The sequence below is a fragment of the Plecotus auritus genome, assembly GCF_963455305.1.
Source record: "Plecotus auritus genome assembly, chromosome: 2".
Taxonomy (NCBI): Eukaryota; Metazoa; Chordata; class Mammalia; order Chiroptera; family Vespertilionidae; genus Plecotus; species Plecotus auritus.
This window is the reverse complement of record NC_137771.1, coordinates 49,382,249-49,408,671: the sequence shown is the minus strand read 5'-3', so window position 1 is coordinate 49,408,671 and position 26,423 is coordinate 49,382,249. Positions and strand designations below refer to the sequence as shown.

The 26,423-nt window shown below is 38.8% G+C and overlaps 2 protein-coding genes across 16 annotated transcripts in view; one reads left to right on the top strand and one right to left on the bottom strand.

Moving 5' to 3' along the window:
• MIER1 (MIER1 transcriptional regulator) overlaps positions 1–13,190 on the bottom strand; it is a gene marked incomplete at its 5' end in the record, with an annotated part of 59,398 nt that extends 46,208 nt beyond the window's left edge. Inside the window, 3 exons of one of the 15 annotated variants that reach the window (XM_080655744.1) lie at positions 8,829–8,902; positions 11,616–11,716; positions 12,769–13,051. In XM_080655744.1, the coding sequence (XP_080511870.1) occupies positions 8,829–8,902; positions 11,616–11,716; positions 12,769–13,051 (458 nt within the window). Of the gene's footprint in view, positions 1–7,393; positions 7,605–8,828; positions 8,906–11,615; positions 11,717–12,311; positions 12,386–12,482; positions 12,580–12,768 lie in introns of those variants that run through there. The other 14 variants (XM_080655755.1, XM_080655758.1, XM_080655754.1 and 11 more) reach the window with 14 other exon arrangements.
• The window catches only part of DNAI4 (dynein axonemal intermediate chain 4), a 78,884-nt gene continuing 65,124 nt past the window's right edge, over positions 12,664–26,423 (top strand). The window contains exons 1-3 of the mRNA XM_080655743.1: positions 12,664–13,202; positions 17,730–17,904; positions 25,981–26,165. Of these exons, the coding sequence (XP_080511869.1) occupies positions 13,156–13,202; positions 17,730–17,904; positions 25,981–26,165 (407 nt within the window). The 5' untranslated portion in view covers positions 12,664–13,155. The remainder of the gene's footprint in view (positions 13,203–17,729; positions 17,905–25,980; positions 26,166–26,423) is intronic.

Sequence of the window (26,423 nt, the reverse complement as noted above, 5' to 3'; positions counted from 1 at the left end):
TTAACCACCACACAAATTATTGCACAGCAAATCAGTATTTTCAAAAATTAATCTGTTTATTTCATGTAATTATACTTTATTTCCCAAGTTTAAGCACAACCTCTGTCCAAGACTACAATGTTCATGACTATCTTCATCTGGTCTCAGATTCACTAATAGCCTTACAATGCTGTTTTTCCTTTTTAGTAAACTTTGCATGGCATAAAGAAGAAAAACCAGTATTTCTTTCAAATTAGGAGCTTATAAGAAATGGTCCCTTGAGCATTCAGTTGAATGCTCCAATAATTATTCCACCTAACAGTCTGATAAAAAAGGCTTTCTGATTAAAAATAAGTTATTCGCCCTAGTTCAGTGGTTGGCAAACCACGGCTCGCAAGCCACATGCAGCTCTTTGGCCCCTTGAGTGTGGCTCTTCCACAAAATACCACGGCCTGGGCGAGTCTATTTTGAACAAGTGGCGTTAAAAGAAGTTAAAGTTTAAAAAATTTGGCTCTCAAAAGAAATTTCAATCATTGTACTGTTGATATTTGGCTCTGTTGACTAATGAGTTTGCCGACCACTGCCCTAGCTGGTTTGGCTTAGTGGACACTGTGTCCACAGACTGAAGGGTCACAGGTTTGATTCCAGTCAAGGGCATATACCTTAGTTGCAAGCTCTATCCTCTTGCAGGAGGCAACCAATCAATGTGTCTCTCTCACATCAATGTTTCTACCTCTCCCCCTCCACTCTTTCTAAAAATCAATGGAAAACTATCCTTAGGTGAGGATTAACAACAACAAAATAAAATAAAGTAAAATAAAATAAAACACCAAATATTTCAAGGACTGGTAGCATTTGTAAATATAGCTGGCATAAAATAGAACAGCCAGTTTTGAAAGATAGCATTAATGATCATAGTATGTCAGAAATACTGGAATGTTTCAAAAACCATGATTTGACTGATGGCATATCTAGATTAGGTTAGGGGGAGGGAAAGTAGGGATGGTATGCCTATACATACACATTTTATTCTTCTATATTCAAAATAAAATTCCATTTATTGTTTTGAGGAGGGTTGGAATAACATTAGTTTCTTGAAAGTAATTATATCCAATTAAATAAAGATGATCATTAACCAATATCACCCAAATAAAATTAATTTAAAACGAAATATACTATGACTGATTAACCAAACAAAAAGAGGAGCTTCTGGAAAAGTAGCATTTGAAAACAGTTTACACTGTAAACATTACTTCTGCCCAACCTACAAACAAAATTATTATCTTTCAAAATATGAGTTTAATATTATAATACAGGGTATTTCAGTATGGAATGAGGGCATTTTTTATTTACCTATTTAAAACAGCAAAAGTAGTTTACATTTATATAGTACTACATTTTTTCAAATGCATAGTTACATGATCATAACCATAAACCTGGCAATAATACCTTCCCCACCTACCTCATTTTATGTATCAGCAAACCCAGGGAGATAAAGTGACCTGATTAAGGTTCCACAGTAAGTGAAAAAGGTGGAACTAAAACCTAGAGCCTGATTCCTTGTATACTTCCCAGGGAAACAACTACGTAAAAAAAATTCTCATTTCCTTTTTTCCTTACCCTTATTTTCTTTTTCTTTGTAAAATGGTTTACATCTGTTCAAAAAAGGTTTAAATGTGACTGCAAGTCTTTCATTTGTCCAGTAACTCCTATCTATGTCTCCTTAGGAACTGGTATCTCTAACAATACCCTCCAGGAAAACTGCAACAATCTACCAGTAATGATCACACTAAACTGGAAATGGAGAAAATAAAACTAAACCTATACAGGTACTCACTTGTAACAATATCTATTTTTAGAAAAAGTTCAAACTATAAAATGTAAGAAGTCAAGATTTTACCTTGGGGATTAAAATGTCTTAAGTGACTCATACACTATTGGTAAAAAATATGAGTTGGTTTACCTGCTCTGGAGATCGTTTTGCCAAAATGAACTTACCCTACTGATATGCCTAATAAAGAACACCAAGATGTATAATGTTCATCACCACTAAGTTTTTCACAGCAAAAAGTTAGGGAGAAATGTAAAAGTTCACCATTTAATTAGCTAGAAATGGAAATACAGTTCTTCCAAGCAATGGAACACTATTAGTCCATTAAAAAAATGAGTGGCACAGACTTGTTTGTATTGAGGAAAAAAAAATACACACACACACACACACACACACACACAGAGAGAGAGAGAGAGAGAGAGAGAGAGAGAGAGAGAGAGAGAGAGAGAGAAATGTGTAGAAGGAGTCAACTGGGCTAGAATATACATAAAAATCTTTTTCCCCCAAAAGGATGCACAAGAATCTGTTACCAAAAGTTACTACAAGGGAATGGGTTGGGGACAGAAGATTTTTTTCATTTTGCTAACTACTTACAAACATTACTCCTTGTTTCTTAAAGTCAGTGGAGATTGTCTCCTGAAATTATGAGAGATTTTCATTTTCTTACTGTACCCTTTGATTGTTTAAAAAACCTAGTACTTACCACTATTTTTTTCTTTAACAAGTCTAGTAGTATAATTTTGAAAAATAACCTAGTTTTCTTTTAGGTATATACAAAATTGTTTGAGATAGAAAACGTAACACTAGACAGACAGACACATACACATTGAGTAGGCTAAATTAATTTTAAAAATGAACTCTATTAACTTTTATAGCAATTTTCATACTTTGACCCATATAGTATACAATTTAGTCAATCAAATTGTTGAGTTGTAATAAATATTCAATGCCTCAGATGTATTCAAATGTTTTTATATATTTTTTAGAACACAGTGAGAAATATCCCATACACCAGAAAACATAAATCGGAAAAGAGTAAAAATAATAAATTAAGTAGAATATTGCCATTATTTAAAAATAAAAAAATAAGGTAGTAAAAACATGAAGGAATCTTTAGATTCTTTAATTCCAGGCCAACAAAATCATATTTTCAGTGAGTATAACTGTCTGAATTAAATTTTCCCCTCAAACCAATTCCATCGCCATTTCTTTAAGTGTTATCGTCACCTACTTAGTAATGCAGATACTAAATTTCCCAAGTTTAAAAACAACCTCTGTCCAAGACTACAATGTTCATGACCATCTTCATCTGGTCTCAGAGATTCTCACACAGGTGAGTAGGAGAATAGAAGCCAGGAAGGAGCTTAGGACCCAACTCCATAGTGGGAAAGGCAGGAGGGACCATGCCAAGGGCTCACCATAACCTCTTCATACAAAATTAAATCATTTAACTTTGCTGTTACCCTGAGGAATTCTAGAGCATAAGAAGATTAAGTCTTAGAGTAAAAATTAGCAAATTTACTCTAGTAGTAATAACTTAAAGGATGAATTGCTATATTAAGCATTAGGAATTCTAAAGTCTAGGTCCCAGTATTGTGCCACAGACTAACTGCAGGACCTCGGACAAATTACATAAACTCTTCACTTAGTTTCATTTTCTCAAGGATTTAAATTTCTTCAAGTTTAGTTTAAATTCCTTTGAGATCAAAGTTTTTACTTTTATTATGATTTCTCAGAAGACAACACTACTAAGGAATGCTTAGCTAAATGGATGGGATATGTTTAACAGACTCTTCTTAATTTATTTTTAATCTATGACTATTGGGAAAAGAGGATCTCAACTTGCAAAAAGCTTTCTGGGGGTGCTATGAGTTCACATCTACATACTAGTAAGCATAATTATAAGTCATTCTTCTAAGCCACAGAATAAGTAGAACAGAATGGGTCCCAAGCCAAGAATGTTACTTGAACAGTTTAATCACTACAATGAATTTTGAAACCATTTGCTAATCTTTTGAAATGTAAAAGGGACTCAATCTAAACTTCAAAAGCAAGAAATGTCTATGTAGCTAATTACTTTTCATAAAGACATGCTGAAGTTTCAATGGCAATGTTTTATTTCCAAATTATTTGGGAAACTAATTTGTCTCATAAGAATTTTCTAAGACGAATTCACTTCTAGTAGTATATATTCCCCACCAACCTTTCCTACCTTATTAAGCACTTTACCTATTACTTCTTCTGAATTAAACTGTTAAGTAGCTTAATTTTAAGTAATTTTAAGTAATCTCATGCATTGGTGTTCTTGATTACTTTTGATAAATCCTTACTAGCTCTAAGATATAAATACAAAAAAAAATCATTACCAGTATAGAAATTTAAGACTTAAATTCATTATAGTGAAACAAGTTTTGTCTAGAGTAGAAATTAATACTATCAAGAATAGCAAGATGATCACATTTCCTTAAAAAAACAAAATCCAAATATACTAAAAAAAAAAAATGCTAAGAAAGGAGTATGTTTTTAAAAGAAATGAATGGATGTGACAGTGAATGAACAGATTATGTACCATTTTTTTGAAATATCAGAATACTTAAGACTAACACAGAAAAGCAACCCATTAAATTTTCTTCTCTTTATTTATATAACAGCAATATGGACTAGGTGAAATGATAGGACTTGTGTTATACTGTGGCTTCTTTTTTTCTTGAGAAAATGTCCCCTGTGTTTACAAATCCTGAAATAAAAGACAAATTGTTCCTTCCAAAAGGATTGTTCCACGTTCCTTATAAAACCCAAAGGATCAACTTGCCTTCTTTTAGAAGGTGGATAAATAACTTTAAGGGATAATAAAGAATAAGAAATATTACCAAAAAGTATTTTAAAAAAGGAGCATATGCCATTTCTTGGAAGCATATTAAATATGTTACTAGTGTTATCACAATTTGAAGAATCATTACTTACTTCCTATTATGGATTGAGATGACCAGACCAAGTATGAAAAATTGGTATATTCTATTTACATCTAAAGTAATTTGTATTCAAGAACTAAATACTTTTGGTGGGGAGCCAAAACAAGGCCAGGGTTATTCTCCTATGTAGGAAATAACAACAACAAAAAACCCATAGAAGCATAATATCTATATTTTCTCTGGAGACATGCTTCTTCAATGTTTCCCCCTCAGGTTTATCAAATAAATGCATATTATTGCTTTGCACTTACTGTTCTTTCGCCAGTTAGCTTCAATCCTTAGGTCTACTTAATCAAAGGTATAATAGCCAGCATCTGAATTATTTACCACATGTATCATAAAGAATGAATCTCCAGAAAGCGCACGTAAAATCAAGTAAAAACCTAGCATTTTTCCTTCATCAAATTTTTTTAAATAACCAGTCTCTAAAATCATCTTTATTAAAATGTAGAAATCGGAAAATTATAATTTTTTCCCACCTCTTCACCTGTTTTAGATTTTTTTGTAGGACACAGTGAAGTTTACTTCACTCTTCTTCCAAATTGACTGTAAATAAAATCACCTACAAGAATTGAAGAATATAAAAAATGAATTTTTTAAAGATACCAGGTCACTAAATAAATGTGCTGAAAACAAAATTCAGGGTTTTTCTTCTTGAAATTGGACCACGCAAGTGTTCCTACAGAACGAGAGTTCCAGTGTAGAAATGATGCAATTTTTAAGAAAATGAATACACTTGAAAATATTAGTAAATTATTAGTAATTCAAAACACATTGCTTTTCCTCTTATATTAGTGCAAACATCTTTAATTTTTAAAATGAGAAATAAAATGCGAATATACTTCCATTTACATAGTAAGTTTTCAGTATGCTGGGCAGTTAAAATTTCTGGGTGAGGTGTTTTAAACTTAAATTTCACCATATTTTCATATACTAAGCTACTTTCCTTCAAGAATATCCTGCTTTAAAATATGACGACAGACCTTAAAGCTCAAACCATTGTGAGCAGTACCACTAGGGAAGAAACCACAACACCTATGACAGATAGCAAGCACAATGCTGCTTATCCAATGGATATTCACAGAAAGGGTGATGTGCTAAAGGCTATTTGATAAAACGTATGTAAAGCCAGCTACCTACCACCCCACACCTCAACCCCTTACATATGAAGGAAAAAAACACTTAAGACTCACCAGGACTAAAATTCTTTCAGCTAAGTGAAATAAATCCAGTCACATTTAAGTAAAATACAAAGTACTATGTTTTCTCCAATTCATGTGAAATTAAAATGCAATTCTTTAACCACAAAGAGCAAAGAAATGGAAATAATCTAAGACTAAATTTAGTTTAAAAAATATTAAATGTTTTAAAAACACTGGCAGGAAACAATCCTGCTACAGCAAAACCTCATCCTCCTTTAACAGCACAGCCAGTTTCCATATGCAAGCAGAAGGAGCACCCTAAGGGCCACTCCAGAAGACAGTTAACCTTTATGTCCCCCCACTCAACAGGTACATGAAAAGGCCTGCAAATAAATATTTCCACAATTTATCCATGTTTCTGTATCCCAACGTTTAAAAAGGAGATATGGTTTTGATGAAAATACTCGCCATTGATTTCATTTAGCAAGTAAGAAAGACAAAAATTGGGGGCCTATGGTTAAAAGAATGACCTACTTCCTGAATCTGTTTTTGGGTGCCTCTGAGACCATGTAAATGTAATTCACACAAGAGACATGCCTTATTGATCATTGTAAGTGGCTCTACTCAAACAAAAATCTAAATATATCACCTCTTGAACTGAAAGATACATAAAAAAATTCTTCCGAGGGTAAGAAAGTTTTTTTAAAAATCGAATGTTTATGGTTTAAATCAGAAGCAAAAATTTAAATCTGCAGGTCATATACTAAATTCAAACTAGAAGACTAGATTTGGGACGAGCGGTGGGGCGGAGGAGGAGGGGTGCTGGGGGGAGGGGGCTGCCAGGAAAGTGAAACCCGGGAAGGTAGAAAGCAACTCCGCTGAAACGTAGAGAGAAAAAGAGGTTCTTTCTACCTTGGGGTCAGGGGATGGAAGTTTGGAGAAATGGGGAGACTCGCATCCTAGACGGCTGGATGCGAAAGGCCAGGTTCATTTCTCCAAGCTCATTTGATCACCATCAGGAAAATTGCAGTTTATCAAAGGCCCCAACACAGACTGGATGTCAGTAGCAAACGGGCAGGGATGACGCGAAAGGCGCAACAGCATCTCGGCCAGGGAGGGAAGAAACTTCGCAAGAGGAAGAGCAGCTCCTCTTGGCCCGAGCGCCGGCCGGCGAAGCTGCCCCTGCCCAGCGGGCGCCCACCCCCGGCCCTCCGCGCACGCAGGACTACGCGGCACTCGACCCTTCAAACTGCCCCCGAAGTCCAACTACGCTCGGCCCGTCGACCCCGCACCCATCCCAACTAAGTTCCAAGAAAAGCTCCCGCCCAGAGCGCGGCCTGTTCCGGACAACAGGTGGGCAGCGGCGCCAGCAGGGCCGGGCCTCTCCTAGCCAGGCCCACTCCACTCCTCCCCGGCCGGGGCCCGGGAGCGCCCGGCTCCGGGACGGGGAGGGGAGCTCGCTCCCTTACCTCCGCCATATTTGCCGTCCTGACGGGTCACATCTCCGCGGTGGCCGCGGCTGGGTCACGGCCAGAACCCGGATGTGAGACTCGGCAACGGGACTCCCGACGCCGCTGCCGCCTCCCCGCTCCCGCCGCCACGGCCTCTGCGGGAACGCGCAGAAGCCGCCCGAGCGCGCCCACCACACCCCACTCCGCCCCCTCGCGGCGACCCTGCGGAGCTGGACTGGAGGGAAAGGCCGGCGCGAGCGAGCGCGGGCGCAGGGACTAGTGCGCGGGCCCGCGCAGCCCTCCCCCGCCGCACGGAGGGGCGGAGCCAAGGTGGGTGTGGAGGGAGGTGGGCATCCCAGCGAGGGCGCCGCCCGGGACCTAGCCCATCGGCGACTCCAGCCAGGAGACTCGAGGAACTACAGAAGTCAAGGAAGGCTGCAAACCGCGTCTGGCATTCACACCGCAGGGAAAAAGATACGTTATATTTTACACGTAGGCCTTTTTTCTGAAGTGCATTTACTGGAAAACGGATGTTGCTGTAATGCGACAGCCGCAAGTAGTGCGCTTTAAAGCAGTTATCCCTTGACAAATATACTCCTCTCTCGGTTGATTCGCAATGGGCAATGTAAAATTCAGTATCTCACAATTTTAGCGGTATGGGCAGAGATTAAGAGAAGGGATTGTGTTAGTCTGCCATCTTCCTATCTCATTTGCTTTTCACATACCTGCTGCGATGCCAGTAACAATGTAAGTGTGCAAGGATTGAATTTTGCACTAGAGAAAAAAAATTTTAAACGTGAAATATTGAAAAGCTGCTCTTTGATGGACATAATCTCTGACTTAACTGCATGGAGGAAGAACTTGCTTATTTGCAATGCCTAAAATGCCTGCAAGTTAAAAGTTTATGTTGTATTGTCCTAGAACTAACTGTCCTGGGCCATAATGCCAACTCTGATTGCCAGAGCCAAAAGATTGCAAAATACAAACATGTCTCACTTCCATTATTTAGGCACATATTAGCTAATGCAAACGTGATATTAAAAAGTACATCAATATATTTTACTAAGCCAGGAGTTTAAAAGTCTTATTTCAAAAAGACAGTTTCCCGCCCTCCACCAAATGTACAAGGGTTCCTTTCAAAGCAATTTTTAAAATGGCTACCAAAATCAACCAGTTAAATATGAAAATTACTCATTCCCTTCAAATAATATAATGTCAGTGCTACAATATATTGCAAAAAGTTGCACATAGAAAAATTTGTCTTTAATGCTTAACTTACAATGCAATATGGGGGAAGCTGTTTTCTTAAGGTATTTGTATTCCCTTAAAATTCTAGACTCTGTAAGCAGTTTCCTATTTCTAAAGATCCAACATTAACTTGAAATTTTTATGTCCAATAATAATTTGTGCATTTACAGGTATATGAAGTAGCTGCTAAGTGAAAGGACATTACCTGGTAATTTGACAGGAAAAGAGTCCATAGACAGTCTGTAAACCAATTAAACATAAACATCTGATGCACATTTTCTACTGAAAGAAAAGCAAGGGAAAGAAGAGAAAGGAAAACTTTAAGGTTCCCAAATCTACAAACAATTTTTACCATTAACTGTACTGTACAGTATTTTCATTTTATTTTTTAGAATACTTATATAAAAGTGTTTTTCAGGACTCCTTGGGGGAGGGAATATGTTAGCATAGATATATAGTTTCTAAATTACCTACCCTGTTGAATTACCTTAATCCTTAGGACTCAAAATAAAAATGGCTTTTCAAAGTCAGTACATAGTCAAATAATTTTCACTTTGAGATGTTTGATGGAAACAGCTAAAGGCAAAGAACAGTGGATATGCATAGACTTTAGGTGGGTAAAGACAAAAATAATGAGGGGCCTTGAGGTAGAAACTCAGGCTTTATAATACCATGGTGATAAAGGAGGACTTTCCATTTAAATGTGAAAGCTAATATATGAAATTTATGTAGCTGGTTACCAAAAGGAAAATTTTAAAGCACTGTCAAAAATGCAAGGTACAGGAATAATTTGCTTGCTTAGACCCATTTAATCTTTGATTCTTCAGTTAAATCTCAACAAAAATCCCAACTGATAAAAAGCTAGGGATCACAGCCTCTTAAGCTACTTAGTGAATTCTGAAGTTGTCAGGAAAATCGAGGTCTGAGAAATACTTGAATGGGTATCTATCTTACTGACAAGTGACCTTTACGTTTATTAATACTATGTATTAATTTTACTAATTATAAGTGGCATTATGGTATAAAGGGAAAAAATTCCCTCTACATTTTTCTTCTTCCCGTCTTTATAAAGGTGGGTTCCGTGATTTTTTTTTTTTTTTTTAGGTTCAGAGATTCCAAAAGTAAAGAGAAACAGCTCCAGTATTTTAAGTCATCAGTAAGACGTGACTACTATATTCAATACAGTCTACTTCCATTTTATTCTAGTGATATATCTTTACAAATTTTAGGAGCCACCTTAAGGAAAATCTTTTTCAAAACTCTTCCTACCTCTTCAATATCAAATATGTAAAAATTAAGTATTCGTTAGCCATAGAATGTTAGTGTTAGGTGGGACCTAAAAGGTCCTTTGGTATATATCTCCCCTATCTAGGTAGGAATCCCTTACTATGTTTCCCCACTCATCACCAGGCTTTTCTGCCTACACCTCCATTGACTCACTGTGTCATGAAGAAGCTGCTCTTTTAAAAAATAATTTTTGGAACATTCTTTCTATTAATCCAGTATCTACCTCCTTGTTACTTCCATCCATTACTCTGAGTTCTTCAGCACTTTGGATTAATACAACAGATGTCTTCTTTGTATTCAAATGCAAACAGTCAATATTTATACTTGGGTTAACAAAAAATAAATGTTGAAAGTCTACTGATACTAGAAGAGCTGAAAACAGGACATGACAGAGTTAAAGGCATGAGAAAACTCACCAATATCTATGTGTTGCGTAAAAATATTATGGTTTACAGTATTTATTAATGTAACATTCAAAATGGTAGTTCTGTTAATTAAGTATTATGTTTAAAATTAAACTAAAAAGTGTGGTTAATTCCAATTTTATGTGAGGTCTGTGGCTAATGTCCCAAAACAAAAACTTCACTATACAAAGCCTGAATAAATGCCTCTTTAGCTCCCATTCCCCACCTAAAGGCTTCTTATTTTCAGGGAAACTAACATTAACTTTTACTACATTAAGCTATTCAAAACTGCTATTATATTGCAAAATTATTTTAAAGCAATTTACTGAATGCTCCATTAAAAAGTTATTAAAACAATTTTATAGAAGCTATAATACACATACACAAGAACCACTCAGAGTTGTTTTGTTGTTAAAAGCATTTTACGGTCACAATTTTACTTCAACCAATACTTTAAAATAACCAATAAGTAAACTTCTTTGGCAGTTTACATAACCTAAGAAATATAACCTTTTATTCAATACTGATACCTGATTCAAATATAAGTAATATACACCCATATGTATAAACTGTTATGCAATTCAAAAAGGTACCTCTCAAAATGCACCAAAAAATTTTTGTAACAATTTAGACACCGGGGCTGTTTGAGTGAAACAGATTAATACAACATATTCAATACCCTAAAAACAAATTCTGTATCTAATAATTTTCAGAGTCCCTGAGTGCCTTTTGAAATTTTGGAATTATTTCCTAAAATTTTTGTTTGAAAGTGACAGCCTACACATTATGTGCAGGTAAAAATTTTATGGATAATTACTAATTTGGTTGAAAATACCTAAAAAAAATCACCTATTTTTAAAAACAACATTTTAGATAAAGGCTGAGAATTTACCTTTACTTTTTTTAGTAGGCAAGATGCAGGTTACAAAGCAGTAATGCATTACATTTGGAAGCCCCTCATCTACTCAACAATCAGCATCAGCATCCGGATGTTAGTTTGATTTTTATTGTTAACGCCAGCCCAAGACACACCTTTTGGTTCTTCAAAGATCAGTTAGGGTTTTCTTTTCATAATGTTTACATAAAGAGTTTTACCCAGTGGCCCTATTTTATCAGATTATCACCAACTGATATTTTTATAGTTCTTAAACTGTTGACATGTTATTTTTATTTCACCCAAACTCGAAATTTTTGGCCCATCAGCAGTTCTCAACACTGGAACATATAAGAACAATATATTGATAGTACTTAAGGGAGTTTGGATTTTCCCTCCCTTAATCTCCAAGTGTGCCCCTGCCTACCAGCATCACATCCGTCTTGTCTGCATTGAACCTCAACCAGTTGGTTCTTAACCACGTCCGTAACTCAGCCAGGCACTGGGAGAATCGAGCCACCACACCATCTGGATCAAAGGAAAGAGAGCCTCAGTAGTAACTAGACCAGAGACCATGATACCACAAGCTCACCGTTCACCCCGTCTCTAGTTTTTAAAAGATGTCCAGGAATTAGAAGGATCCCATGACAATTTTTGAAAACATAAACGAATCTTGAGTCATACAATTCGTAACCAATGGTGAAAGAATAAACGCGACTCAATAAATAGATCAACTCATTCCACCCATGAGTGAAGAAAGAAGGTTCAGTCAACTCCCGATCATCTCGGCTAAGCGGCCTCAGGAGACCGGCCAGTCCTAAGTTTTTCTGCAAAATTAAGAATTTTAGCGTTGGAGAAAGCTTTAGGGATAACTGCGGCCCAGAAAGGGGTGGTGACTCGCTCAAGGTCACACAGCAAGCGAGGACCAGAGAGAAGCTACAGGCCAGAGATCTTTCCATTAAAATCTGGGAGAACAAGGCCAAAGGAGGGGGAGGCGTCTGTCCCCAGGAATCCTTCCTCCGGCTGGGAGCACCTCGGTCCCTCACAATAATGCTCTCTTGGAGTCTCTCTTCCCTCCCTCACTCCCTCTGGAAAGAGATGCTTTGCCCAGGACCCTGCTCACCACCAGGGCTGCAGTGCGAGCAGGAGCCTCCCCCGGGCTGGGACCGAACCCCAAGATGCTTGGGGAAAAGAGGCGGAGCCACAGAGGGGAGGTCAGCTTAGCCCCACCCCGACCAGGATCGGAGGCTGACAGGAGAAAGGGGCGGAGGCGAACAGGGTCAGGCACACTCACTCCGCTGCGGATTCCCAGCGAGCCGCGGGCACTGCCAAAGCAAAAGAACGGGCTGGGAGGGGGGGTGGGGGTGGGGGCGGAGGAGAGCTGCGCATGCGCCTCGGTGGCTCGCGCCCCTTTGGGAGAGAAGCGGGCTGCAGCCCCTCCCCGGAAGTTCAGGGTCTTCCGGGCGGTACTCTGTGGTGGGGGAGGGGAAGGAGAGAAAGGGGACAGAGGACATCTCGGGAGCCCCTCATCCCAAAAAAGGACTAGGAGAGGAGAGGTGGTTTATGGAGGCTGCACTTACAGCCGCTGCCGCCGCTACCGCCGCCACCTTCGCTGCAGCCGCCACCGCCTGGAGAAGCCCCATCCATCCGCCTGCAGCCGGGGAGACTCAGAGCCTGGGAGGGGCCTGGGGCCGGGGCCGCCCGCCTCCTTCTTCTAGTCGTCTCCCCGAGCTTCCTCTTGCTCCACCAACCCTCTGCCCTCCCCTCCGCCTCCGCCCTCCTCCTTGGCCTCCAGCCGCCAGCCAACCGCGCGGCCGCTTGTTGAGCCCGGGCTCCACCGTCTCCATGACGCCCGGCAAACATTCCGGCGCTTCTGCCCTAGCCGCTAACGCCCGGGGTTGGGGTGCAGGGACTCCAGGAGCCGGTGGGGAAAGGGGTGGTCGACCACTCCCCAACCAGTCGCCACCATGCCCGCCACTCCGGTAGACAACTACAGGAAGCCGAGCGGCGGATCGTAAGTTCCGGCGATGAAACCTTAGTCCAGCCTTCTGGTTCGCTGAGGGAAGGAACCTCTTGCTGCAACTGGGTTCAATCAACAGCATTCAGGCGGCAGTGTCCTTCCTTGGCCCGTACATACCCCCTACTGCTGTGCTCGCTCTTTGAGAAAAGACGGGGTTTGTTGAGAACCGTCCTCCTAGCACTCCTCCGTGGTTTTTTTATTTTTTTCCTTTGGTTTTTTTTTTCCCCCGCTCTGCAGTTTAAAGCTAGTTGCCCACAAGCTGTGCCTTCGTGTTCCAGCTCTCAACTTCTGAGAGCCACCAAGCAGTCGCGGGTTTTTTTCTACCTCCTTCTTGTACCATCCTGCCCTAAAGCTCATTCCTGCTTACAACATTCTAGTGTTCCTGCAACAGGTGAATGACAGGCTGGAGAAAAGCATACAGCTCCGAGGACTTGTTTCGCTGAAAAGTTCGAGTGTTCCCTTAGTGCTGCCCTGCAATGCCCCTGAAGTTCCCTGATTAGTTCACTCTCCCATACTTCAGGCCCCTTTTCTTTTCTCAAACTTTGAACATCTCTCCAATCTCCTCCAGCTCAGCTGGTTTTTCTTTAGCAGAACTTGTTGAAATTTTTTTTTGGAGAGAGCCTTCCGTTCTCTCTTGAATATGATACTCAAGATTTTTGCCCATTCTACCACTCCAGCAAAATAGCTTTCGTAAAGGTCAACAGCAGTCGCTGCTGCCCAGCCATATTCAATGGCTATGTCTGTTTCATTCTCAACTCACGCATCAGCAGCTCTGATCTAGTTGGTCACTTCTTGAGTTTTCAATCACTTCTTTTGGTTTCTAGGACAACACCACTCTTCCCTTGTTCTCCCCTTGGTTTATGAATATTTTTCTCAAAATACTTTGCTGTTACTTCATTTCTCCCGTGTCTAAATATTGGAGTGTTGCTGGGGTCAGTCTTTTTTCATTATGATGCCTTTAAAAATCACCTATACAGTGATGATTCACAAGTTTTTATCTCTAGCCAACACCTCTCTCAAGAAAACAAATATTTAAAAAAGCAAATATTTGCCCTTAGAAGTTAATAAGACATCTCAAAATTTATATCCAAAACTGAACTTAATTTTCTAACCAACTCTGTAATAAAATGGCAACTTCTCTTTCAGTTCGTTAAAAACCGCTTGGAGTTACCCTCGACTTCTCTAACATCCATTCCATCAGCAGATTCTACCATTTCTACCTGAAAAATAAATCCAGGCTTACCGCTCCGATATAAGCCCCTATAATACTGCAGTAACCACATAAATGGTCTTACCAATGCCCACATTCTAGTAATAACTGGCTCTTTTCAAAACCATCTTCTGTCTGCCATTTCACTCAGAGTGGAAACACTACTTACAGTATCTCACCTTGGACTCTTCCTCTTGATTAATTACACTCACTATTGTTCCACAATAATATCAGGCACATTATTTCCCCACTTCAGAATGTATACATTTGCTGTCTTTGGAATATTGTACCCCTAGATAACCTCATGACTCATATTCTTTAGATGTCACCTTATCAAAGAATTCCCTAATGTGTGTGTGTGTGTGTAATACTTTCTCCTCCACATTGCTTTATTTTTCTCCATAAAACAAGTAAACCTATTTGGTATTTGATATACTTGTTTGTTAATCTGCCTTCACCCAAGCTGAGGTACTCCATGGGAGCAGGGATTTTTTTGTTTTGTCACTGCTATTGCCTAGAATAAAGAAGGTGCTCAATAAATACTTGTTGACTGAACAAATGCATGAATCAGTTTGTACTTCAGTGACTGGCTACTCCTCTGGTTTTTGTTTTTACATGAAGGTATGAAAATCTCAAGGTAAAATTCATGTAATTTTTTAAAAAGTCATACAACTCTCATAGTAGCTGAGAGAGTGTGAGAAAAATTCCCTTGGGAATTTCTTAAATAATGACAAATTCATTGAAGATTACCTGTTAAGGAAAGAATTAGGTGGGAGATGGGAAGTAGTATAACCTTAACTTTTTGAGTTAGCCATGTTGTATAATTAAAATAAAATGACAGACACTAAAGTTTACAATGGTTTGACCTAATACATATGTTATTTCTCATCTTCTTCCTTTTAGGATTTAATCCTGATCTTGGAAAGAATCACATGAAACATGAATTTATCAGTTTTTCACTCCAATTTCTCTTATTTTAGATCTTTCCTATTTGGCTTACCAATATTGAACAATCTCTTTTAAAAACTACCAGTAATTAATTGTTCAATGCTTTTATCCCATTTCTCTGCTCAGTTTCTCTATTCTAACTTCTGTGTTTATTCATTTCCTTTGATTTTTAGAATTTTCATCTGTTGAGCATGTTATCCAGTTTTTCCATTAGAATCCTAAACTCAATCCCTGGTGGAGAGCGTGCAGGAGGCAGCCTATCGATGTTTAATTCTCATCAATGTTTCTCTCTCTCCCCTCCCTTCCTCTCTGAAATCAATAAAAATATTTTTAAAAAATTAAGTCCCTGCTTTAGCAAACAGGAGCGTAGAGCTACCTGGCCTCTTGTATCATGACTGTTCTTTAGACAAAGTGATTTTCAGAGTGGATATCTCCTCCTAAAATCATCTCATTGCCCACTAATTTGTGTCTATTGAGAACATCTGTTTTCTAACACAATTACACATGTATTATAAATTTCTAATATAATTGGCTACAGGAATTTCAACTTCTTTTAAAAAGTCTGTACTTTTTGTCTAATTTCTCATTGTAGTAGGCAGAGTGCTAATTGCTGGGGCTATAAATGGTGGGCATGATAAACATGGTTTTTGTGCAGTAGGAGAGGAGAGGGTAGAACTGGATTGTAGTGAATTATGAAGCAAATAAGAGGAGTAAGAAGTAGCCAGTATAATTGTCTAATGTTTTAAAAAGTTAGACTATTAAAGAAGGAGAAATGTAGTAATAGAGGAAGACTTAGCTAAAGGAAAGATTTTTAAGTTTAAGGGATGACAAGCGTAATTATATGCTAAGGGGGAAAGATTGGAAATAAAATGAAGGAGACAGGGAGTTATTGATGGAGAGGTATCCCTGAGAAAGTAGTAAGATAAGTTTCAAAGCATAGGTAGAAAGATAGCCTGAGATAAGAATGGCAACTCTTTTTCTGAAAGAGGAAGAAAGATGGGTTTATGTTTATATGAGTTTGTAGGATGAGGAAGAAGAATATAATGAAGGTGGAAAAATAATTTAAGGAGGTTTTACTTGATTATTTTTTTATTTTCTTAGAGATATTGGAGGTAAAGTCATTTAGAGTCTGAAGCGGGGAGGACTGGTAGAATACTTAAAAAAGATATAGCATGAATAGAATTCACTTAGTCATTTATTTTTAAAAATGCTTATTTTGTGCCCACAACATACTGGGCACTGTCCTTCTCATATTAGGGATATAGCAGTGAATAAGACAAAGTTATTGCCCTAAACATGCTTATATTTTAGTAGAGGAATGGACAACAACATAGTGTCAAGTAGTAATAAATGTACTAATGTCTTCAAAAATATTTTATTGTAGTCTGGTCATTTATGATTTGAAAAGTAAAACTATCATTAAAACATTTTCTTTGGCCAGGACAGAAGTGGCTCAGTGCTTGAGCATCAACCTATGAACCAGGAGATCATGGTTCGATTCCCAGTCAGGGCACATGCCGGATTGCAGGCTCTATCCCCAGTGTGGGGCGTGCCACAGGCAGCCAATCAATGATTCTTTCTCATCATTGATGTTTCTATTTATCTCCCTTTCTCTCTGAAATCAATAAAAATACATATTTTTAAAAAATTTTATTGAAAATCTATTTCCTTTTTAAAATCTAAGGGCAGATCGTTCTTATTTTATAGAAATCCAAAGTTAATCAGAGTACTAGAATGAATGATAAGGTAGGTTTTTGTCTTAGGGAACTTACAGAGTAGATCCAAAAGTAAAATTATATTCTTTCTCCAGGACATAAACATTTTGATGATATCTTATTAAAAATTATTATGTAATTGTTCAGGCAGGTTTATACTTATGCTTTAATCTGCCTATGTAACTGCACTCTATACTCATTTGTGCTTACTACATGTCAGACACTTCCTAACCATATCATAAATTATTTTAATCCTCAAATAACCTATGAATTAGAAACTATTATTATCCCCATTATACAGATAAGGGAACAGACCCAGAGAAATCAGTGTGGACTTTGGATCTGACTACCTGGGTTTAAATTTCAACTCTACTAGAAATGTTTCCCTCTAAAGTTCTGTGATTTCATATAAATAACTAGTATAAATAATAGTAATAGCAACCTTTTAGAGTTGTGTGGAAAATTTGACATAATGCATGTAAACATTCTAGATCTATTCTTAGACAAAATGAGCTCTTTAGTAGTAATAGTATTTCTTATTTATATGTTTAGATTGTTTTCATGTTTCTAATTGAAAGTCTCTTTTTATTGTTGCTTAGTTTTTCTTCAGTTGTGGATCCTCTGTATTGTTTTCTTTTCCTGGTATAGGAACTTAGTCTTACAGCAAAGGAAGTCTGTTACTGGCTTTTCTAGCCCAGTAAAAGGAGCTCAAACAAAAGGATATCTTGGTATGACCCCAAGCAGAATGGGTTTAACAAAAATCATGTCGGCACTACCAGAGATGAAAACAGATAAAATGTCTACCACAAAGGCAGCCATACAGGTAATATTCTCTTTTTTTCCCCCAATATATTTTTATTGTTTTCAGAGAGGAATGGAGAGGGAGAGAAAGAGAGAAACATTAATAATGAGAGAGAATCATTGATCGGCAGCCTCCTGCATGCCCCCTACTGGTGATAGAGCCTGAAACCCAGGCATGCGCCCTTGACCAGAATCAAACCCGGGACCCTTCACTCCGCAGGCTGACACTCTATCCACTGAGCCAAACCGGCTAGGGTTATAATATTGATATATTGATTTTATTAGACTTTACCACATAACATATTTTACAGCATAATATTGGCAGTTGCCTCCTATAATTCATTATTGGTAATAATATTAGAGTTGAATGAGAAAAGTCTACTTGTGACCTTAAGAATTAGTTGGTTTGATAGTAATTGTGACTAATCTAGCTATAATACAGATTGTACAACTGCCATCCCCTCTTCTTTGCAGAGTACTCTAGAAAATTTCATTAAATGAGTTGTCATAAAGTAGGTTATTATATCTCATTAGAGGACTTATTAAGAATTGCCTTTTTAAGAAGAAGTAACACCAGTCCTCCTCAGACTTTTCCAAAAAATTAACCAGATAAAGACACTACAAAGAAAGAGAATTACAAGCCAATATCCCTGATGAACATAGATGCTAAAATCCTCAACAAAAAATTAGCAAATCACATCCAGCAATACATTAAAAAGATCATATAACATGACCAAGTGGGATTTATTCTGGGGATGCAAGGCTGATACAATATCCGCAAGTCAATAAACGTGATACATCACATAACTTGAAAGACAAAAAACACATGGTCATATCAATTGATGTAGAAAAGCATTTGACAAAATCAAACACTTTTTTTGATAAAAACTTTCAGCAAAGAGGGAATAAAGGGGTCATAACAATGTAATAAAAGCCTTATATGACAAACCTATAGCCAACATCATACTCAATGGGCAAATACTAAAACCATTTCCCCTAAGGACAGGAATAAGACAGGGATGCCCACTTTCACCACTCCTGTTCGACATAGTATTGGAAGTGCTAGCCATAGCGATCAGACAAAAAGAAATAAAAGAGATCCAAATTGAAAAAGAAAAAGTAAAACTCATTATTTGCAGATGACATGATATTGTACATAGGAAACCCTAAAGACTCCATAAAAAAACTACTAGATTTAATAAATGAATTTGGCAACATACCTGGATACAAAATTAACACCCAGAAATCTATGGAATTTTTTTACACCAATAATGAACTCACAGAAAGAGAAACTAGAAAAATAATCCCATTTACCATTGCAACAAAAAAATTAAGATACCTAGGAATAAACTTAACTAAAGAGGTAAAAGACCTGTACTCAGAAAACTACAGGACATTGAAAAAAGAGATAGAGAAAGATATAAACAAGTGGAAGAATATACCGTGTTCATGGATTGGTAGAATCAACATCATTAAAATGAACATTCTAGACAAAGCAATCTATAGATTCAGTGCAATCCCCATTAAAATACAGCATATTTCACAGACCTAGAACAAACTTTCCAAAAATTATATGGAATAATAATAATTTAAAAAAAAAACCCAATAGCTGCAACAATCCTGAGAAAGAAGAACAAAGTTAGAGGGATCACAATACCAGATATCAAGCTATATTACAAAGCCACTGTTCTCAAAACTTCCTGGTACTGGCACAAGAACAGACATATAGACCAATGGAACAGAAGAGATTACCCAGAAATCAACCCAAGCCATTATGCTCAATTGATATTTGAGAAAGAAGGCAAGAGCATACAATGGAGTCAAGACAGTCTCTTCAATAAATGGTGCTGGGAAAATTGGACAGATACATGCAAAAAATGAAACTAGATCACCAACTTATACCATACACACAAACTCAAAATGGATAAAAGACTTAAGTGTAAGATGGGAAACCATAAAAATCTTAGAAGAAACCATAGGCAGCAAAATATCAGATATATCTCGTAGCAATATCTTTACCAATACATCTCCTAGAACAATGGAAACTAAGGAGAAAATAAACAAATGGGACTACATCAAAATAAAAAGCTTTTGCACAGCAAAAGAAACTATCAACAAAATAAAAGAGCCCACTGCATGGGAGAACATATTTGCCAATGTTACATTCAATAAGGGTTTAATCTCCAAAATTTATAGGAAACTCATACAACTTAACAAAAGGAAGATAACCCAATCAAAAAATGGGCAAAGGACCTGCATAGACACTTTTCAAAAGTGGACATACGGAAACCAAGAGACATGAAAAAATGCTCAAAGTCACTAATCATCTGAGAGATGCAAATCAAAATGACAATTAGGTACCATCTCACCTGTCATAATGACTATCAACAAATCAACAAACGACAAGAGCTGGCAAGGAAGTAGAGAAAAAGGAACCCCTGTGCACTGATGGTGGTGCAGCCAGAGTGGAAAACAGTGCGGAGTTTATGCACAAAATTAAAAATGGAACTCGCATTTGACCCAGTGATCCCAATTGTAGGAATATATCCCAAGAAATTAGAAACACCAGTCAGAAAGGACATAAGCACCCCTATGTCCATAGCAGCACAATTTACAATAGCTAAGATTTGGAAACAGCCTAATAGCCCATCAGCAGATTAGTGGATTAAAAAAACAGTGATGGAACCCTGACCGGTTTGGCTCAGTAGATAGAGCATCGGCCTTCGGACTGAAAGGTCCCAGGTTCAATTCCAGTCAAGGGCATGTACCTTGGTTTCAGGCACATCCTCAACAAGGAGTGTGCAAGAGGCAATTGATCGATGTTTCTCTCTCATTGATGTTTCTTTTTGTTAAAAAAATAAATAAATAAATCTTTATTGTTCTAATTATTACAGTTGTTCTTCTTTTTTCCCCCTATAGCCTCCCTCCACCCGGTTCCCACCCCACCCTCTGCCCTTACCCCACCCCACTGTCCTCATCCATAGGTGTATGATTTTTGTCTAGTCTCTTCCCGCACCCCCCATACCCTCTTCCCCCTGAGAATTGTCAGTCCACTCCCTTTCTATGCTCCTGATTCTATTATATTCACCAGTTTATTTTGTTCATCAGATTTTTTATTCACTTGATTTTTAGATTCACTTGTTGATAGATATGTATTTGTTGTTCATAATTTTTATCTTTACCTCTTTCTTCTTCTTCCTCTTCTTAAAGAATACCCTTCAGCATTTCATATAATACTGGTTTGGCGGTGATGAACTCCTTTAGCTTTTCTTATCTGTGAAGCTCTTTATCTGACCTTTAATTCTGAATGATAGCTTTGCTGGGTAGAGTAATCTTGGTTGTAGGTTCTTGCTATTCATCACTTTGACTATTTCTTGCCACTCCCTTCTGGCCTGCATAGTTTCTGTTGAGAAATCAGCTGACATTTGTATGGGTACTCCCTTGTAGGTAACTAACTGATTTTCTCTTGCTGCTTTTAATATTCTCTTTGTCTTTTCCTCTTGGCATTTTAATTATGATGTGTCTTGGTGTGGTCCTCTTTGGATTCCTTTTGTTTGAGGTTCTGTGCACTTCCTGGACTTGTAAGTCTTTCTTTCACCAGGTGGGGGAAGTTTTCTGTCATTATTTCTTCCAATAGGTTTTCAGTATCTTGCTCTCTCTCTTCTTCTGGCACTCCCATAATTCTGATGTTGGTATGCTTGAAGTTGTCCCAGAGGCTCCTTGCACTATCTTCATATTTTTGGATTCTTTTTTCTTTTTGCTTTTCCGGTTGGGTGTTTTTTGCTTCTTTGCATTTCAAATCTTTGACTTGATTCTTGGGATCCTCTAGTCTGCTGTTGGATTTCTGTATATTATTCTTTATTTCAGTCAGTGTATGCTTAATTTCTAGTTGGTCCTTTTTCATTTCCTCGAGGGTCTCACTAAATTTATTGGCGGTTTCTAGAAAATTCTTGAAAAACCTTATAACCATGGTTTTGAACTCTATATCCAGTAGTTAGTTGGCTTTCCTACATTTCTGTCATTAGTGACCTGTTTCTTTGTCTCCACATTTTGGCTGCTTCCCTGAGTTGATAGAGTGGCTTTGTGTGCTATGTGTCCTATAGGGCCCAGTGGCTCAGCCTCCCCAGTTACCTGAGGTGGACACTCTTGGTGCACCCCTTTGTGGGCTGAGTGCACAGTCTTGTTGTAGTTAAGCCTTGATTGTTGTTGGTACACTAGGAGGAATTGACCTCCAGGTCAATTGGCTGTGAGGATCAGCTGTGTCTATGATGGGAGAACTTCTGTGCTGGAGACACCCTTATGGGGCAGGACTTGCTTCAGTGGGGCTTTGGTGCTCACTGAGTCTGCCCCCTGAGTGTGTCCCTATGGATCTGAGGAGTTGCAATCTGGATGATCCCACTCTGACCACTGGGTACACTGGCTCTTGGATCTCCAAGGAGGTGCAAATTTAGCTCTACCTGAGGCCACCCAGCAGGAGCTATGGAGAGATCTGAAGATTCCTCTTCTTTGGGGTTTGGAGGTGCCCAGATGAGGCCCAGCTGTGAAGCAGTGCAAGCTGCTGTGGAGCCTTGGGCCTTCTTTTGGAAGTTCTGGGGCTCACTGACCCAGATGCAGTTTGTTAGGTAATTTTAGATTGCAAAGGACCAGGCTATTCATATGCAAAAGCCTTTGCGCACACCTGGGGTGGGGTTGTAAATTGGGTGGGGCGGGGTCTTGGAATCAACAGGGTGGAGCAAACAGCAATGGCTGACCTTCAGCCCTGTGCTAAGAAGCCCCCAGGTCTCAGTGTCCCATGGTAATCGCTGCAAGCACCTCTGAGAGAAAGCTGCCCTCGAGTTCTGGCCCGATGCCAGACAGTCCAGTTTTTTCCCATATGAGTCTGGGTCCCCAAAGTCTCACCGGGAACTGGAGTTCAGAGCAGTCGGGAGCTTGTATCTCCCTCCTGATTGAAAAAGACAACTGCGTCCTCAGTTGCCAGCCCTCTCCGCGCGCGCCTCCATACCTCTGAACTTCACTTCCGCACCTCCTCTGAGTCTCAGTGTGCTTTTCTCTTCCCTTCTAGTTGTAGAATTTCCACTTAGCCAGCCTTCCTGTGGTTTTGGATGATGTCCGTTTTGTCTTTTAGTTGTAGTTTTGAAGTGGTTGTGCGAGGCAGCAAGTTCAGGTGTTTGCCTATGCTGCCATCTTGGTTTCTCCTCTCATTGATGTTTCTAACTCTCTATCCCTCTCCCTTTCTCTCTGTAAAAAAAAAAATCAATAAAATATATTAATAAAATAAAATAAATAAAAAAACAGTGATGGAAAAAAAGATATATAATACTAATCCAACAGATTACAATAATCTGTAAATGAACAAACTAATGTGCATGCAACAACATGGAGAAATAGAAAAACATATTGTCGAACAAAAATGACAGAATATGTCATAATATATGACTATATAAATTTTAAAAACAGGCAAAACAAAATTACATTGACTTTCATACATAGTTGATGGGAACCACTTGCAAAAACTTTAGCAGTATCTATTAAAGATGCTTCATTACGCAGAAATTCCACTCTTAGGTACATATCCAACATAAATGCATACAGCATATTTGGCAACACACATACAACAGTATTCATAGCAGCACCATTTGTAAGAACCAAAACAAAACAAAACAAAAAACTACATAAATGTCCATGAACAATAGAATAATTCTGACTATTCACAAAATGCAAGTGTATAATAATGAAAATGAACCATCTACTATACTTAATAATATGAATAAACCTCACAAATATAATAATGAACGAAGGAAACCAGTTCCAAAGAGTACATATTATATGCTTCCATCTAAATAAAGTTTAAGAACAAGCAAAACTAATCCATGTTATTAGAATAATAATTACTTTTGGTGGGAGACAGTGTCTCTCATGAAAGGAACTTCTGGGATTCTGGTAATTTCCTGTTTCTAAATTTGAATACTGGGTCCATGGGTGTGTTCAGTTGGTAAAATTTATTAAGCCATACATTTATATGTGTACTTTCTGTATGCATATTTTACTTCAATACAATATATAAAAAGTAAATGCTATTTTTTAGGAATGCATGCTTAATCTATATATATAAACTAGAGGCCCAGTGCATGAAATTCGTGCACAGGGTGGGGGGGTGTCCCTCAGCCCAGCCTGCACCCTCTCCAATCCAGGACTGTTGGCTCCCAACTGCTTGCCTGCCTGATTCCTGATTGCCCCTAACCTCTTCTGCCTGCCAGCCTGATCACCCCCTAATCACTCCCCTGCCAGCCTGATTGATGCCTAACTGCTCCCCTGCCAGCCTGTTTTCCCCTAACTGCCCTCCCCTGCAGGCCTGGGTCCCCAACAACTGCCCTCCCTTGCTGGCCATCTTGGGGTGGCCATCTTGTGACCACATGGGAGCAGCCATCTTAGACCACCTGGGGGCAGCCATCTTGTGTGTTGGAGTGATGGTCAATTTGCATATTACTCTTTTATTAGATAAGATAGAGGCCTGGTGCATGGGTGGGGGCCAGCTGGTTTGCCCTGATGGGTGTCCCGGATCAGGGTGGGGGTACCCTTGGGGCGTGGGGCGGCCTGGGCAAGGGGCCTGTGGTGGTTTGCAGGCCAGCCATGCCCCCTGGCGACCCAAGCAGAGGCCCTGGGATCTGGGGTTTATTTATCTTCTACAATTGAAACTTTGTAGCCTTGAGTGGAGGCCTAGGCTGGCCAGGGCAAGCGGAAAGCTTGGCTTCCTCCATCACCGGGGAAACCCAAGCCTCCCTCCTGCTCTCTGTGGCCGTAGCCATCTCGGTTGGGTTTATTTGCATATTTGCTCCTGATTGGCTGGTGGGCATGGCTTGTGGGTGTAGCGGAGTGAAGGTTAATTTGCATATTACTCTTTTATTAGATAGGATGCCTAAGCGACTATTACGACCAGAATGACCAGTTGACCAGTTGCTTTGATGTGCACTGACAAACAGGGGCAGATGCTCAATGCAGGAGCTGCCCCCTGATGGTCAGTGTGCTCCCACAGCCAACTTCCCACGGCCCCTTCCCCTGGCCGGCTGGCCCCGATCACCCCAATTGTAACCTCTCACAGCCCCTCCCCCCATGCTGGCTGGCCAACCTCCTGCAGTCCCTCCCCCCAGCCGGGCAACCTCCTGCAGCTCCTTGCCCTGGCTGGCCAACCTCCTGTGGCCCCTACCTCCCCCACCCCTGCTGGCCGGCCCCAGTTGGGACTGGGAAAGACGCCCCGATTGGCCCCAATCACCAGTCAGGCCAAGGGACCCCACCCGGGCATGAATTCGTGCACCAGGCCTCTAGTAAAACTATAAAAAGGAGAAAGGAAATGATTACCAAAATTAAGTTAATATTACCACTGGAAGGAGTGAACGGCTGTCATCCAGAAGGGGCAAAGACTAGGAGCCCTACTCATGATCCAGGGAGGCAAAGTCTTCTAGTGGTGCTATCAATGTTCTAATTTTTTAGTTGTGATTATTAGAACACTTGCCTTATATTATTTAACTATAAGGTTTTGTTTTCATTACATTTCTGTACATGTTAAATTTCATTATTAAAAAGATGAAAAGTTAGCCAAAAACAAACCAAGAATGCAGGGTGGGGCAAAAATAGGTTTATAGTTGTTCATGTGGAAAATAATGGAACAATTAATAAATAATAAATACAAGAATAAACTCTTTCACATACTCACAACTGTAAACCTACTTTTGCCTTTCCCTGTATGTAATCTGGAAATGTTTGTTAATAAAATGATAAGTGAAAAGTAAGTTTTTTAAAGCTCATACACAAAAAAATAAATATACAAAAATAATCTGGATGAATAATAACAATTTTTCTATCTTTCTAAATTTTCTCAAATTAACATATATTACTTACACATAGGTAAAACATAAGATTTAAAAATGTATGCCTACTTTAGAAACTTTTTAAGCATAAGATCTTTTATCATTCAATTTTTCATGTTTATTCTAACCCAGAAACATTATACTTACCTTTTTTTTTTCTATTACTTTTATTTCTATTTTCTAGGAACCTCATCTTTTTTACTTATTTCATTTTATATTACCATTTTCCACAGGTGTTTGATGTAAATGGAGTTGATGTTACTCCTCGACCTCTTTACCGTCCAGATCCACATACTGGTACACCAAAGCCAAATAAACTATTGACATCACGAGAAGGATCATTGTCATCAGAATATGTAGCTTCCCACAGCCTTTATCAAAATACACTGAATCCTAGTATGTTAGGGCAGTTTTCAAGGTAGAGTATACTGTTCTGTACTTTTAAAAAATATCATATACATTGTCTTTCATTTAAGTTGCATATATGTAACTTAGATGTCCATTGTCCCCAGTCTCCCAGCTCCACTCTGTCATCTTAATGTGCCATCTCTATGGTCTTCTCATAATTAGATCTAATAAGATGTAGAGCTTTGCACGTCTTACATTCTCCTACACTCACACCAAAACATTAGTGAAAAATATTTATAAATTTTACTCAATATTTCCTGAAAAAACA